Source organism: Bufo gargarizans, chromosome 8, assembly GCF_014858855.1.
Source record: "Bufo gargarizans isolate SCDJY-AF-19 chromosome 8, ASM1485885v1, whole genome shotgun sequence".
Taxonomy (NCBI): Eukaryota; Metazoa; Chordata; class Amphibia; order Anura; family Bufonidae; genus Bufo; species Bufo gargarizans.
This window is the reverse complement of record NC_058087.1, coordinates 140827670-140845613: the sequence shown is the minus strand read 5'-3', so window position 1 is coordinate 140845613 and position 17944 is coordinate 140827670. Positions and strand designations below refer to the sequence as shown.

General features: G+C 43.5%; 1 protein-coding gene across 1 annotated transcript in view; it reads right to left on the bottom strand.

Annotated features, from left to right (window-relative positions):
* Positions 1-209: 209 nt before the first annotated feature.
* Positions 210-17944, bottom strand: part of SYT17 (synaptotagmin 17) — a 105522-nt gene continuing 87787 nt past the window's right edge. The window contains exon 8 of the mRNA XM_044303750.1: positions 210-2861. Within this exon, the coding sequence (XP_044159685.1) occupies positions 2665-2861 (197 nt within the window). The 3' untranslated portion in view covers positions 210-2664. The remainder of the gene's footprint in view (positions 2862-17944) is intronic.

Here is a 17944-nt window from a genome sequence, read left to right as displayed (position 1 = left end):
GGATGTGCGCCTGTATAGTTAATGAGGCCAGCGGGCATTCAGGTAGTATCTCTCAATGCAGGATCCATAGAACTCCGCTTGTATGAAACTAGCCTTATACAGACACATTTCACACATCTTTTAGGTAAAATCTGCGTACAAGATATGGATGGCACAAATAAATATAGATTTATTTTTAATAAATATACATTCTTAGACTACACGTTTTATGAACTATACAATACAGCATTGAGCAGTGCTCACAGACTGCTATTGAAATGCATATTGGAAAAAAAATTCAAGCACAAGCATTAGACTTGCAAACGGTATCTTGTATTTTTTTCTTAAATAATGTGCCTCAATACACATCTTGAAAGAGAACCTGTCACCACTAAATACAGTGCAATCTGCAGGCAGCAGGTTATAGAGCAGGAAGAGCTTTATAGCTCTTTTTATGCACTGGAGTCATATGGGCGGTCCTATCAGTGATTGACAGCCTTCCCTGTGTGCTTGGGCATGCACAGTTAACTGTCAGTCATTGAGTAGGACCGCCCACATGACTCTTAAGCATAAATGGATAAATTACAAGTTTTACTGAATCTTTTCCTATAAACTATATATATCAATCTGCTCAGCTTCTCCTGCTTTATAACAGACTGCCTGCAGATCTGTGGTGACAGGTTGCCTTTAAAGTCATATCCCATCTTAAAAGGGGATTTCTGGGACTTTTATAGTGATGACCTATCCAGAGGTGGAGTGATTGATGGGGGTCTGACACCTGGGACCCCACCGATCAGCTGTTTATGCTCTCAGTAGCGCCGCAGCCTTCTCTCAGGTCACCAAGCACAGCGCCGTCCACTTGATAGTGGCTGTGATTGGTATCTCAGCGCAGCTCCATTCACTTCAATGGGGCTGAGCTACGTCTAAGCCACGTGACTGATAAACGTGACGTCACTGGCCTAGGTTAAACTGAGAGAAGGCCACTGCAAGCACCGGTGCATTCTCGAACAGCTGATCAGCGAGGGTCCCTGGTGTCAGACCTCCACTGATTCAATATTAATGAACTATCCAGAATAAAAGTCCCGGAGAACCCCTTTAAAGAGTACCTGTCGGCTCTCCTGACATGTCAGTTTTAGTAAATCTTTGTATTCTCCCTGAAATAGCAATTCTGGAGCATGTTTTCCTCTTTTATTCCTACTAGAAGTTCAATGAGTAAACCAGCTCCTGGCTGCACCATATGTGGCCTTTAGTTAGCTAACCCTTGTTAATGGTCTTTCCTGCTTCCTAGTGATGATAACCAGTAGATTAACTGGTGAAAATTCATCTGAAATTATTTTATAGGGTCACAGGTTCGAAGCAAGTGATCTATCAATGTAGGGCAAACCCAGGGCTTGCTCATTTTCTCCTGGCAACACCACACCACAAAATGAACATCGTACGCCTCCCTGTGGCTGTGGATAATTATAGGGTATGGCAGAGTCTGGCCCAATGGATCTGTAGTTGCAACACGGTTTTAATTTATGTATTAAAAATGATGTTTTTGGGGCATTTTTCTACAGTGATGGATCCAATTTATTGATTTGCATTATTTATTTATTTATTTATCATTATTATTATTTATTTGATTATTCCTTTGCATTTATTTATCATTGTTTATTTGTATTTTTATTTATTTATTTCAGTGATTTCTTGCTAGAACTTTATGGCTACATTGACAGCCGGGTGTTACCAGTTGGGGGGGTATCTCTATACTCTGTGACACTGTCCAATTAGTGCTGACTGTGTAGGAATACAATTAATTGATACATTTCTGTGGAATAACAGAGGAACAGGGAAAAAAAGCCTCCAGAATTGATATTTAATGGGGAATGCAATTATGTAACATAGCAGACATATCATGAGAGACGACAGTAAGAGAAGGGTAATTGTGCATCTGAAGAGGAAAGATAATTATTCTGCATTGGCCACATGTTCTCACTGCATTACAGTATCCTGGGCGATTGAATCACATATGCTTTATTGTAATATATAGCTTTATTTTAACATTATATATATATATATATGTATCTTGATATATTAAGATATCTTCCAATCAATATCTATAAATACGGATTTGTATTTTTACTGTATAAACAAGTATATAAATATAGATATGTGTCAGCGCACAAACATACTCACGCACATACGTCAACAGATATAGAATTTAACGTATAAGGAGGAAACTGCATTTCGGAGAGGTGCCACGTATTTTCAATATTTTTTTTTTTCATGATTTAATTTTTTTACCACATTCACAAATTAGACTACATATACCAAGATCTCCCTTTAAATGGAGTACAATAGGTTGGATGAATGACAGCGCCCCACAGGCTCGTCTTAACACTAATAGTCCAGATTTTGGGACTTTTATACACAGCTCTCTACGTCTTTTGATTCTCGCGATGGATGGATTAGAGATTGTGATGGGTGTGCAAGGCCTTGAAAGTTATAAGGATGATCAGCAAATCGCAAGACGCGGTCAGAACAAGCTGATTAGACCAACATTTAACACATGATTTGCATCATGAATATGTACTGAGGCACATAGGCTAAATGCCGCCGTTCAATCAGAAGCAGAGGAATAACGGCTCCCGATCCCATGGTTCCTTGCGACTAAGCGTTGCGTGACGCCACTTCCCTCGGATCTCACGTCACCTCCAGTGAGGCTGGTGATACTCTGTCACATTCTGCACGGGACCTCAGGCTGTGCCACTGCTCCACTGCCGTCCTGTTCGAATTCAGCATACGTCGCCAGTGGTTGGATTCTGGGGAGCCCGATGAATACTGACCAATGACTATCCTGCCAATAAAGTCATTGCTGCTTTTCATGTTGTGTCCATACACTGCAAAATAAAAATAAAAATCACATTTTTGAAGGTCATATGATTTTTTTTTTTTTTATCCTATTAAATGCTTAAAGGTGTCCAGTTTAGAAAACCCATTTTCATATACCATTAAGGGTCCATTCACACGACCGTATGTGCAGTACCCCCCAGACCTGGGGTATCTGTAATTGCTATATTATGTATTGTTTGTTATGTTAATGTTATGCCCTGTACAGAAAAGGTATGGTTGGCAGGAACAGGGTTAACTACTCTGGGCTGGTCCTGCTTCCTGCCAGGAGGGAGAGTTTGAGTCCAGACAGTGAAGAGAAAGAAAGCACATGCTTTAGAGATTCCTAGAACTGAGACAACTTCCACCATAAAAGCTACAGCGTGCTTAGTCAGCAGACTGACTAGCAACCACAGTTTTACAGATTCTGCTGCAGGTGAGGGACTACAGGTCAGACACCCATCCAGGCCAATCTAGCTCCAGGCCTGCATCACACCGTGGACACCTATACCCAAAAGTGCCTGCAGGTGTCATTTAATTTGCAGATGAGCAGCCACAATACTTCACCATCTGGTGACAGAGATTGCACTATGTACCTACTACTACTGGAAGTACTAAATTATATTTTGCTCTTTTATACTTTTAATTCTGGCCACTACCAGTCCAATCCACTGCACCGGCTCCTCACGGGCTCGCTGCACGTGTATTTTGCAGTCAGCAAAATATGAATCTGCAAAATAGGGATGGTATCTGCGTTGCATCCATTTTGTTTTGTGGACTCACTGACAATGGCCTTGTGAATTGCATTTTGTGGCCAAGTACAGCACATGAAATATATCTTTTGAATAACAGAAATATGGATGCGGAAAGCACATGGAAGACATCCGTGTGCTTTCCGCACAGTATATCCATTCCAGACCACAGACCCATTAAAGTCAAGGGATCCACAAAAAAGAAAAAATCCATATTTTGCAGATCCGCGTTTAGCAGACTGCAAAATACATACAGTCGTGTCAATGGACCCTAAAGCATACAACTGGCCACATGTGATCAAGCCACACAGACCTGCTACTGCCAATGACCATAGGATTTTGCAGTAAAATTGTGTGACTATTGGCTGCCATAGGTGGAGGTGTCTTGGTCGTATGTGGTCAGCCATGTTGTCAGGCCATACCCTTCGGGAATTCTGAATTAAGAAATGAGGTTTAACTATTCTGAATCCTCATCTCTTTGCCAGATTGGACAGCAGTAACAAGGAGTGTCTCTTACGCTGAATGGCCTATCCTGCCCAGCATTATACAGAATAATAGATTTGAGTGGCCAGGGTGCAATACCTAATTTCCACTGCAGTGGCAGTGCAGAGAGATTGATCACTTACAATCAGATTTCCTCCACGATCACAGCTGATTGCTGGGGATATTAGCAGGAGGACACTTTGTGGTCTGTCTATTGTTAAGAGACCCTTCTAAAAAGTAAGGATTGTGCAAAGTGGAGAACCCTTTAGGGCTCTTTCACACAAGCGGATGCCGCGAGGGTAATCCGCTGCGTGAAAGAGTTTCAAGCCCCGCTCTGGACATAAAATGATTAATAATGCTCTCTGTCTCTCTGTGATCTTTTTACTACAAAATCACAGATAAAGTTGTCACCGTGATTTTGTAGTAAAAAGGTCACAGAGAGGCACGGAGCATTATCAATCATGTTAATGCTCCGTGTCTATGCTGTCCGGATCGGGGCTTGGCTCTCTTTCACGCAGTGGATTACCCGCACGGCATCCGCTCGTGTGAAAGAGCCCTTAAGATGGATATCCAATTTTGGTCTTTAAAATTCTAAAAAGTCAATACCAATGGGAATTGCTACTTGCCATTTGGTGTCAATGGTGTTGCAGTCGCTGCATTTCACTTGTCACAGTGCGACACCATTGACACCAAATGGCAAGTAGCCATTCAACTTATTGTCGCTTGATACATGCAGTGAGCCGCACACAATCCCACTAGCAGAGCTGTATTGTATACTAGATGCACATAGGGGCAGATTTATCAAAACTGGCTTAGTTGCCCACAACAACCAATCAGATTCCACCTTTCATTTTCTAAAGAAGCTCTAAAAATGAAAGGTAGAATCTGATTGGTTGCTATGGGCAAGTAAGCCAGTTCTACTTTACACCAGTTTTGATAAATCTCCCCATAATGTAATTGGCTACAGAAAGAGAGGATCACAGGGGAATTTTTTATTATTGCATTTTACTCATTTTGGGCTAAAAATAATTTTTTCAATTGGTCTCATTAAAAAGGTTTATTCATTTCTGAGATACAAGGATTAAAATCAGTCTATCTGTAAGCTGTCACTTTGTTTTCTTTGAATCCTGTCATCTGATGGCTCAAGCGTAGCTCTTATCGCTGATCTCCTGACCTGATAAACAGTCATTATAGCTCAATTCTGATCACACTGATAAGAATATAGCTTAAATAAGTGTTTATGAGGTCAGGAGATAAGAGCTACACATGAGCCATTAGATAACGGGATTCAAAGAAAACAGAAAGTGACAGCTTGAAAACAGACTGAATATTAACCCCTGTAACTCAGAAACGGCCGAACACTTTTAATTAAGAACAATTGAAAAAATGATTTGTAGTCCAAAATTAGTAGAATGCAATCATTAAAAAATGCATCCAAAAGTGTACATAGCCTTTAAAGTCAATTACTAGGATCAAGTTGGGGATCAAGTTTTCGGATAAGTGGCCTATTATCCAATTTTACCATATGACGACACGTTTCATGACTCTAGACCTCATTTCTCAGATGTTGAGTGGGAAGATTTCCCCTAAGCCAAAAAACTGACATTGTATAAGCACCCGTGGGTTTGCATACATCACACTATATGGCCCATCCAAGATATGTTAGATGAGTAATTGGACCATTTAGGGCGAGAGCTAATTCTAGCTGTTTGTTAGGGAACACGTAAAGCATTTATAATCCAGGCCGTCTGCCATATGATGACGCAGAGGACACGTTCCAATCCTGTAGACGTTAACCCTGTTGAGATTCTCACTCTTTAAGTATATCTGCTGTCAGATTGCTGATTCTCGGATTCCAGTCATGCTATATATGCCAAATATATTTATAGAGGTCTGTGGACATGACATATGCCAATAGAGTGCACTATATGTACGGTATATCTTCCTTTTTAACTGCATTGAAAAGCTTAAAGGGGTAGTCTCATCTCAAACAATGGGGGCATATCGCTGGGACCCGCACCTACATCGAGAACGGAGCCCCGAAAGTAATTGAGCGTGCACTGCGCATGCGCAACCACCCTCCATTCATTTCTATGGAGCCTGCCAAAAATAGCCGAGCGCTGGCTCGACTATTTCTGTCAGGCTCATAGAAGTGAATGGGAGTGGTGGCCGGTCATACGCGGTGCGCTCCTATTCACTTCTATGGGGAGAGCGCTTGGTGATGGCCGGACCAGAGTCCTCCAGCCACCACTTTGCGGGGCTCCATTTTCGATATAGGTGTGACCCGCACCTATCAGACAATGAGGGCATATCCTAGCGATATGTCCCCATTGTCTGGGATGAGCAGCCCCTTTAATTGACTCATCGTTTCAATGTTTCTATACAATAGGAGTCAAAGGGCAAAGTAGAGAAACTGTATAGGTGTACAACCACATACATATGGGGCATATCGCCAACATATTTTCACAGTAGTACAAACAGAACCTAAGTAAGTGTTCACAATAAACTGTCCATTAAAGAGGTTATTTCCCAAAATTAAAACTGTGGTTTGACTCGCCTGTCTGGAGGACTTTCTTTCCTTTCTGTGGGTGAGCAGCAGCTCATTAAGCTCCTGTATCCTAGGATGCATTGCAATTAGCTATTGTTGACCCCTTCCTCCCTTCATAGAAAATAGCCCCTAACGTACAGCCTTAGAAATACATATAGTATGTCATGCCCCCACAACTTCCTTCTCAACTTCTAGAGAGAGATTTAGCTATGTATTTTACACGAATTTAGTAGTGGGGATGAATAACCGAAAGATAGACAAAATTAGTCAAAGGTGAAACTTTACTAAAATGCAAATGTGTCACTAATTTGAATATACAGTGACAGTGTCATAAAACCTGCTTTTAATAATTCGCATAGTGAATAGATGAATATTTTACATCTTCCAGTCTTCACTGTATTACTATAGTTTTCAGTTTACGTTTGTTTATTAGACTGGTAAATTAGTTGTGTAGTGTTTTTTTTTTGTATAATTTTGTATTTTTATAGTATATTTTGCACTGTAGGGCTCCTTGTAGCTTCTGCCTCTGAAGTCATTAACTGAATGCCTTTTACAATCCATACGAAGAGAGGAGATTGCCAAAAACTAGAAACAAATAAGAACTTTGCTGCCCTCAACAGGATTAATGATTAACCTTCAATATAAGGAAATAAAAACCAGTTCTACGTGTTAAATTGCTACATAATAAAATAAAATACAAGCCAATTTGAAAAAAATCCACATTTCTAACATAACTATAGGAGTTGTGTGGCTCATTTTTATTTATTTTTTAGTTTAAAAATGGTCACGATGGCATGAAATAAAGGAAAAAAGAAGTGATGCTCACCCTCACCGCTTGCATTCTGAATTGACTGCTCAGCCAATCACTGGCCGTAGTGGTTGCCCAACGCAGCTTGTGATTGGCTGAGCACTTATTTCCTGTGTGTCAAGAGAGAGTAGGAAGTAGAGTCCAGCAGGACCCTCAGAAGGAAAGTGTCCGAATGGGAGTGGTGAGTGATCAATGAGGTATCATTTACCAATGTATACATATAGAAACCTATACGTCACCTAATTAATGCCCAGGTATCAATCATCAAATTTTTTGAATCCCTAGTTTATTAATGGGTTCCTGCACAATGCTGAAAGTGGTATATGGAGGCTAACATTTTGGTAGGGTCCACCGTTCCCGTAAAAATCCTCAAGACTTGTTTTCTGGAGAGTTTTTAAAGAGGTTGTCAGGTTTACAAACCCATTTTCAAAAACCCTACAGAGCAATGAGGGGAACAAAGAACATATCTCTGACAATTACCTGACAATCTCAAAAAAAAATATGAAACTGAGCATGTGTGTCCACCTAAGTAGATAGACGTGCACATTACTACACAGATTAAGCACCAGTGGGTGCTGTTATAATGAAGTAAAGAGAATACCTCACAAATGGAACATCTTTGTAATAGAAATTACAAATGTAACTCGTTTTTTATGCTGAATTATATTAAAATATCATTTAATCGTGACACAACCCCTGTAAGATGCGTTGCTTTATCAGAATTAAAAATCCTTTCAATTTATGATTTCAACTTTATGATCTTGCAGTCTGGTGGCATGTCAACTCAGCAAACCTCAAATTTTTACCACTAAGTAAGAATCACAAGGGGAGAAAAAGCTTCCTACGATGCCTATATTGCACAACCTGTCGAAAGGGGTTCCCTGTTTTGGACAATACTTGTGTATTAGAAGTGTCCTCCACTGACAAGCATCACCACAGGTCAAAGGAAGCATGACACAGTCCCCATTAAAGGGGCTCTCCGGGATTTTGATATTGACGGCCTATCCACAGGATACATGATCAATATAAGATTGTGGGGGTCCGACTCCAGGCACCCCCTCTGATCAGCTGGATGAAGAGGCTCCTGAGTTGCATGAGCGCTTAGGCCTTTTTCTAGACCAGTGACGAACGTTCATCAGTCACATGGCCTTGGGGCCGCTCAATCCAATGCAATTTATGGGGTAGAGCTGCAATACCAATCACAGCTTTTATCCAATGAATAGAGCTGTGTTTGGTGAGCTCAAGGAGTCTGTGACGCTCACCAGAGCTCTAGTGAGCGCCGCAGCTTTCTCCAACAGCTGATCAGCGGAGGTACATATTGAGATTGCAGGCCCAGAATAGGAGACTCCCCTCTATTAACTCAAAATTCCCTAAAATGGTATTTAAAAGTACTTTTCTAGATGTTGCTGCTACATAGTTATGGTGCCCCCTGGTGTCCTTTTCATTCCCTCTCAGAATGTCCACCTGACAGGCCCAGTGTTGGACACACATGATCGGTAGCTCAGACGCTTCCCCTTGATTCTCTTGTATGCAGACAATGGAGTGAGTCCTGCTATTGTGTAGACCAGCCAATAAAAATCAGAGCAGTGGATGCAACTTCTTCTCTCCACCAGTGGCCACAGGTGGACATTCTGAGAGGCAATCAAAAGAACAGCAGGGAGCGCCATAGCAAGGATGAAACAGCAATATCTAAACGAAAAAGAAATAGTGAACCATGGTACAACCTCTGTAAAAAAAACTTTTTAGTATGTTCACACAGGTGCAGTATTTGCATGGCAGGCCAGTCCCACACTTTGCATTAAAAGCTCTTGAGAGCCTTTGTCATTGAATTATAAAGCACCTCGGAAGATGAAAATCAAAACATGAAGCAATTATTCTTGTCAAGCCTCAGAATTTCCATGCCAGGCATTTGTCCTTGGTTGGTTAAAGCATGGAACATTTCAAAGAAACACAATAGAAAGCAGAGATGAATACATTTTCTTCATCTCGTGGACAGCGTCCAATGACAACCCTCGTGGGCAGCTGGGAGCCCAGAATTTGGAAGAACAATTGTCTACAACATTCTCATGGTTCTTATCTCCAATTGTTGCTTGTAACATTGAACAATATAGAAATGAGGGCAGGCATGGTGGTTCACCCGGCCTGTTGCTCAGCCATCTGCATCACAGAAGATGTTACTCTGTCGCAGCTTGAGCACAGACGATTGCCCATTCTGTATGACTGGCAGGTCCCTCCTTGCGGTATGCTTACCTCTTTGTGCCAGACGTAACTTTGCTATTTTCCATAGAAACGTATGTAGGGCCATTTGCAGTGCATTGGGACAAGCATATTGGAGCTTATTATTCAGTTCTGTTTGGGAAGGGAATCATTGGATGAATGTCCATGTATACCAATGAGATATGGAAGATTGCAGTAGGAAAATCAGAATGAGGGCGTACGTAGATCTCATAGGGCATCATAGCAAAACAGTATGACCCCACCAAAACACACTTCCAGGTAACATTAAACACCTAGCATGACAAATTTACTATTTGTTTATTAAAAAGAAGAAAAGAGTGGGGAGCTCACTGTGTAGGAATTTATACAGTTACCATTGATAATAATGGAAGCTGTAAATAATAATAATAATTTGCACTGAGCTCCCCATTGTGGTGGCAGTGAATCTATGTCAGGAACAGGAGATGCAGTTCAGCGTTTACCGCCCTCCCCCAGGCCCCATAGCTGTTGCATGGTCTACCTTCTTGGTAGATATGTCACTAATCTTACCGATGCTTAGCCATTCTTGGCATCGGATGAGGAAGAGGAGGTAGCAATGGCCGCCACCCAGTGGTCTAACAACAGTACCCAGATCAGCCCAAGGAGGGTGGTCCCCGCTGTTGCTGCCTACTCCGAGATCTCTGTCAGTGGTGGTGAAGTTAAGGATGATGATGTGTTGACGTCACGTGGGTGCCCACAAGATAGGAAGAGGAGGCAAGTTCAGAGGGAGAGACGGAGCAGCAGATAGGGAGGAGAAGGAGGAGAAGACCAACACTCACCTAGGGACGACCGCTTTAAGAAGGCGCCTGGCCTCCCATCACTGAGCCCAGTGGGAGCAACGCCGTCAGAACCCACAAAGCCACATTCCCAGAGCTCCACGTCCTGCTTCTTTTCTTTCTCCTCTCTCCTCCCATTTGTCCTCCACCTTCCACCATCCCGTTGTTGCGTTCATCTGACACAAGGAAGGCTTCTGTGGCCCAAATGTTCGAGTGTAAAAAAATGATGACGCCAGATAATCCTCTTGCCCAATGGCTGACCGCTGGCCCGTCGGAACTGCTAGCACGCCAACTACTGCTATATAAATTGGTGGACTCGGAGGCCTTTAGAATTTTTTTGGGCCATTGGCACACCGCAATGGAAGGTATATGGTCATGTTCAGCGGCAAGTTAATATATCTGTGGCACATAGTGTCGGTGCCAAGATACATCTGACCACAGACACGTGGTCTAGCAAACATGGGCAGGGAAGGTAAGTAACTTTTACTGCCCACTGGGTGAACCTTCTGACGGCCGTCAAGCATGTAACCCGTGGCACCCATGTGGATATGGTGTTACCGCGACGGATTGCATGCAGACCTGCCTCTTCTTTTATTCCTCCTACTCTATCCTCCGTCTCCTCCTCGGCTGACTCCTCCTTTTCCACTGTTACCGCCTCTTCTTCTGCACCCTCCAAGCTCCCCAGAACCTATTCGACATGCCAGGGGAGACGTTGCCATGCTGTGCTGCGGCTGTTGTGCCTGGAAGCCAAGAGCCACACCGATCCTGCACTCCTTTCAGCTCTGCGGTCACAGGCCGATCAGTGGCATTTGATGAGATCACCAAACTGGTCAGTCACAACCAGGGCGCCATCAGTGTCATCGTACCTTACGCCTTCTTTCTGGAGCGTGCATTGCGTCGTGTCATTGATCAAGCCATCAAGGAGCAGGAGCTGGAAGATGAGGAAGTCGCAATGCTGAATGAATTTCCAGGGGAACTACTCCATCTGAGACAAGTCAGCAGGAGTCTGAAGAGGACTCAGAGGTGGATGGTGGCTGGGGGGAGGAGGAGCAAGAAGAGCAGGCTTTAAACTTTTCGGGGATCCCTGGTGTTTTCCGTGGCTGGGGGGAGGATGACATTCTCCTTGGCGATGAGCAGGAGCCAGGGCGCTCCACCGCTTCCAATTTAGTGCAAATGGGGGCCTTCCTGCTCCAGTGTTTGAAGAGGGACCTGTACTGGGTGACAACGTACTTGGACACCCGGTACAAACACAAAATGGCGCACATGTTACCAGCATCACAGAGGGCTGTCGGAATGCAGCATTTCCAGGCCTTGCTGCGAGAGATGCTTCATTCTGCTGTTGCAGGCACTGGCAAAGGAATTTCCACCCACAGCGAAACAGGTGAGGGTACCAATCCTACCGCGCCTGCAAAAAGAGGGCGGTTTGAAGATGTGTTGGTCACTTCGGATATGAGATCATTCTTGCAGCCAACCCATCGACAGCCGACCTCCGGATCCAGCCTCAAGGAACGCCTAGACTGACAGGTGTCCGACTACATCGGGTTAACGGCCGATGTGGACGCTTTGAGAAGCGAGGAAGCCCATAAGAACCTAGGATTTGGAGGAGGAAAATAAGAAAAATATTTTGAACCAAAAGGTGTGCTTTTGGTGGGTTTTAAACTAATGGTGGTCTGTGGATGACACTATTATTGGGGATCTGTGGATGACCCACTGTTATGGGGGCTCTGTGGATGGCACTGTTATGGGGGATCTCTGGATGGCTCTGTTATGGGGGATCTGTGGATAGCACTGTTATGGGGGATCTGTGGATGGCACTGTTAATTGGATCTGTGGATGGCACTGTTATGGGGATCTCAGGATGACACTGTGATGGGGATCTGTGGATGACACTGCTATGGGGGCATCTTATGCTATATATGTGTCATCCACAGATCCCCCCATAACAGTGTCCCTGTGAGTAAATGACCCCCAATAAAGCGGGTGGGGGCCGACATCTGGTGTTGTAATAGCAGCGGGGTCCGGTGCAGTCACTGTATTCTATTACACTGGGTCCCGCTCACTGTAGTATTAATAGGCAACGTGTAGGCATGGGCACTGTTTTAAACTATAGTAATCCTCTGCAGCATAGAGTGCATAGAGTACGGTACTCACTTGAAACTCCTGTAGGCAGGCCGGGCTGGCGACGGCAGCGTAATGTCATTCACTACGTCACGCACCTGCTCCTCCCACTTTATGATTGAAGCAGGTGCGTGATGTAGTGAATGACGTTACGCTGCCGCTGCCGCCGCCCGCCCAGCCTGCCTACAGGAGTTTCAAGTGAGTACCGTAACGTATGCATCTCTAGCCACATAATCAAACCCCTGTCTCACTCCTCTGCCTCTCATTATGGTGGCGTATGAAACGCATTCACCATAAGGACCTTCTAATGTCACAGGGTCATGTGACTGTGCCCCGGTGTTATCCGGTCACTGTACAGAGGTGTTATCCGGTCAATGTATGGCTGTGGTATCCAATATCTGGATGGCCATAACTGTATCCCTTTCCCTGCCCACGCCATCATTTTTTAGACTTGGCATGAGAGTGAAAAATATGCAGATTGCGGTGCTAAGGACCTTATTGTATTATTATTCGGGGGTAGGGATGATATCTTTATATTATATAGATTCTAGTGTATTAAACTGTGCCCTGTATTTCCCAGTAGAAATGATCCTTGGGAAACACAGTCCTCATCCCTGACCACCAGGAATGGGTAGCGCTTTGTCAGTACAAGGCGGCCTCCCCTCCCCGCCACGCTGCTCCGCTGTGTACTGGTGCTTATTCTGACACTAGGGCTGGGTTTACATCCTATTTTTGCCATCCATTTAATACATACCAAAAATGTATGCGCTAACAGATGCCTCAATCTGATGCCGTACAGTGGCGTTCGTTCAAAATACAGTTCCATAAAACAAAAATATCTATGGTTGTCGGAATTAGACGGCGGGCTATCACTCCCTTTCTTTCAGGGATATTACTTATGTGCACAGGTTCAGCGATGTTGTAGATTCACTGATAGTTTATTAGCACAGTATTTGCTGCAGGTTTTGGGAAAACCAATAGAGAATATTTTTACATGTTTGGAGTCTGGTTATTTGGGGGTGAGGAAGTCCCTATTGATTCCTTGGTCCCTACAAAGGGTTTGGAATAAGCTTAAGAGGATTTTGAAAGTCTCTCACTCTTTTGCTTTTACCCCTTTGTGGGAGAATAGGAATTTGACAGAATTCTTTAAAATTACAGATTTTGCTTACTGGTCACGTAGGGGGGTGGTTAATATGTCTCATATTTTCGTATGTGGACATTTTAAATCCTTTTCTTATTATAATTTCACGGGTAATACACTATTAGATGTCTTTATGTATTCACTTTTAAAACACGCCTATGAGGCCTCTAGTAACAAAGGTTATATGTGTCCACGGGAGAATGTATTTTTTTATTATTGTTACGCCCAGATAGATGAGAGGGTTAAGATAGCTAGCCTATATAGTAAATTTCGAACAGCATTAGCAATGGTGACCCTATATAAAAGTTTGAGTAAGTGGGAGCAAGAGTTGCATTGCTCTCCACTACAATGGCCTAGTATTTACAGGAATGTAAGGAAGGCAACATTCTCTAACGCCCATAGATTAATCCAATTTAAGATCCTCCACCGGTTGTACTATACACCAAAAACCCAAGCGAAATTTTCCCGGAATAAAGGCAGAGACTGCTGCTGCCCAAAATGCGGGTATGTGAATGCAGATTTTAGGCATATACTCTGGGATTGCAGTAAAATAAAAAGGTATTGGGAACAAGTTTTCGAAGCTCTACAGAAGGAGTCCTCTTGGAGGTATAGTCCTGGGATGGTGACAGTGCTGCTGGGAGATTATGCCTTAGATATGGAAATACCGGCTCGGGTTAGACAGATCTGGATGAGGGGTTTGATGGTGGCAAAAGTTATTTTAGTCAGACATTGGGGCTCTGTTTCTCTACCCTCGATAAATGAATGGATCCTGTACTATCAACAAATTAAAGTGTATGAGGATATGGAAAGAAAGCGGAGAGCCGCACGTAGGACTTTTTACATATAGTTACTAGTGAGTTGAGTTAATAAAGGTCACTATGTTTACAGTAAGTTTATAGATTATTTTCATACTAGGTCACGCCTCTAACTCTGCCCACAGCATAACTATACACACCCAGTCCCCTTAATGCCCCTCATAGTAATTATTCCCCCTTTATAACTGCACATAGCAGTAATGCCCACACTGTGCCTCCTTCACAGCAGTTATGTCCAGATCTGTGCCCCTTCACAGTAGCTATGCCAGATATGTGCCCCTTCACAGTAGTTATGCCCAGATATGTGCCTCTAACAGCAGTTATGCCCAGATATGTGCCCCCTTCACAATAGCTATGTCCAGATATGTGCTCCCTTCACAATAGCTATGTCCAGATATGTGCCCATTTCACAGTAGTTATGCCCAGAGATGTGCCCCTCACAGTAGCTATGCCAGATATGCGCCCTCCTCACAATAGTTATGCCCAGACATTGTGCCCCCTTCACAGTAGTTATGACCAGATATGTGCCCCCTCACAGTAGTTATGTCCAGATATGTGCCCCCTTCACAGTAGTTATGCCCAGAAATGTGCCCCTCACAGTACCTATGCCAGATATGTGCCCTCTTCAAAATAATTATGTCCAGATATGTGCCCCCTTTACAGTAGTTATGCCCAGATATGGGCCCCCTTCACAGTAGTTATGTTCAGATATGGGCCCCCTCACAGTAGCTATTTCCAGATATGTGCCCCTCACAGTAGTTATATCCAGCTATGTGCCCCTTCACAGTAAATATGTCCAAATATGTGCCCTCTCACAGTAGTTATGTCCAGATATGGGCCCCCTTCACAATAGTTATGTCAAGATATGTGCCCCTCACAGTAGTTATGTCCAGATATGTGCCTCTCACAGTAGTTATGTCCAGATATGTGCCCCTTCACAGTAGTTATGTCCAGATATGTGCCCCCTTCACAATAGTTATGTCAAGATATGTGCCCCCGTCACAATAGTTATGTCAAGATATGTGCCCCTCACAGTAGTTATGTCCAGATATGTGCCCCTCACAGTAGTTATGTCCAGCTATGTGCCCCTTTACAGTAGTTATGCCCAGATATGGGCCCCCTTCACAGTAGTTATGTCCAGATATGTGCCCTCTCACAGTAGTTATGTCCAGATATGTGCCCCCTTCACAATAGTTATGTCCAGATATGTGCCCCTTACAGTAGTTATGTCCAGATATGTGCCCCCGTCACAATAGTTATGTCAAGATATGTGCCCCCTTCACAATAGTTATGTCAAGATATGTGCCCCTCACAGTAGTTATGTCAAGATATGTGCCCCTCACAGTAGTTATGTCCAGATATGTGCCCCTTCACAGTAGTTATGTCCAGATATGTGCCCTCTCACTGTAGTTATGTCCAGATATGTGCCCCCTTCACAATAGTTATGTCAAGATATGTGCCCCCGTCACAATAGTTATGTCAAGATATGTGCCCCTCACAGTAGTTATGTCCAGATATGTGCCCCTCACAGTAGTTATGCCCAGCTATGTGCCCCTTTACAGTAGTTATGCCCAGATATGGGCCCCCTTCACAGTAGTTATGTCCAGATATGTGCCCTCTCACAGTAGTTATGTCCAGCTATGTGCCCCTTCACAGTAGTTATGTCCAGATATGTGCCCTCTCACAGTAGTTATGTCCAGATATGTGCCCCCGTCACAATAGTTATGTCAAGATATGTGCCCCCTTCACAATAGTTATGTCAAGATATGTGCCCCTCACAGTAGTTATGTCCAGATATGTGCCCCTCACATTAGTTATGTCCAGATATGTGCCCCTCACATTAGTTATGTCCAGATATGTGCCCCTTTCACAGTAGCTATGCCCAGATATTGTCCCCCCCCTTCACAGCAGCAGTGTGAGGTCTGACACTACATTGCGCTGCTGCTGTGGAGCCAGGGCCATATTTAGATTTTATGCTGCCTTAGGCACTTCCTCCCCCCACTGAAGTCCATATTTTATATAGCTGACAGTAAAATGCTCCCTAGGCCTTCAGCTATCCCTCAGGACTCCGTAATACGCTTGCACAATCAAAGGGTTGACCTGTTCCATGTGCAGCTGAAGGCATCTGTGTTGATCCCATGTTGATAAGTGCCCAAATTGCTGAGAAAAATTATGTTTTATTATCTTACAGGTCTCCACTGCTGAGCGCTGCCTCTTTCACATGATGGTGATCTCATCACAGGTCCTACCACCACTTTCAGTTTTGAAAAGATCACATGACTATGATGTCATCGCAGGTCCTTCAGCTATGGAGTACAAGCAGAACGGGCAGCAGATTTACAGTAAGGCTACTTTCACACTAGCGTTGTTATAATCCGGCAAACAGTATGCAAAATGATTTTTTTTTTTTCTGGATCCGTTAGACAGATCCGGTGAAATACAGGATCCATCTGATCCGGAATAACTGATCCGGTATTTAAATTTTTTCAAAGATCAAAAGCGAAACTAGCTCCTCCTATATCCCGAAGCATGCGCAGACTGGAAAACCGGATCCGGCGACGCGGAAATTTTCGAAACACTTGGTATCGGATCCGACATTAATACATCTCTATGGAAATGAATGCCAGATCCGGCGAGTGTGGTATTGTTCCGGGATTTTGGCCGGAAAAAATACCGCAGCAAGCTGCGATATTGTGTCCTGTCAAATACCGTACAAGGGAAGGAACGGAAGACATCCTAAAGCATACTGAATGGATTGCTTTTCATTTAGAATGCATTAGGACAAAACTGATACGTTTTTTTTCTGGTATTGAGACCCTTTACCGGATTTCAATGCTGGAAAAGAATAACGCTAGTGTGAAAATACCCTAAGTCTTAATCAGGCCCCCACCCCAAGGCGACCAGCTTACCCTGGCAGAGGCAGGGAGGGAAAAAATAAATAAAAACACCTCAGCTGCACAGGCGATATGTCCACCCCTGCATCAAATGAAGCCATAAGTTTCACATGTTTTAGGAAATGTACTAAGCTCCTTATAAAAAAAAATCACTATTGGTTATCAGCACAGTAAGGTTCTGGGCAATTTCAAGAAGACAATGATTTTTTTCTAGTCAAGACATCATTAACCAGATGATCAGTGAGACATGGGTGACCTGTTGGTGTGCGGTTCGCCTTGTGATAAGGTATAGACGTGGTCTTAATGCTATAAATAGTTGAGTCATCACTCAGCTCCACTTATGTCTCTCGTCACGTTAACAATGTGACCAGTGGTGGGACCTCTGTATAATGAAGGTGTGATAGATACTGTACCATGCTGGGAAGCCTTCCCTGGAGGTGGATGTGTTAGACATTAATAGGACTTGAAATAAATAGTACATGAGGGCTAACTGGGACATATCT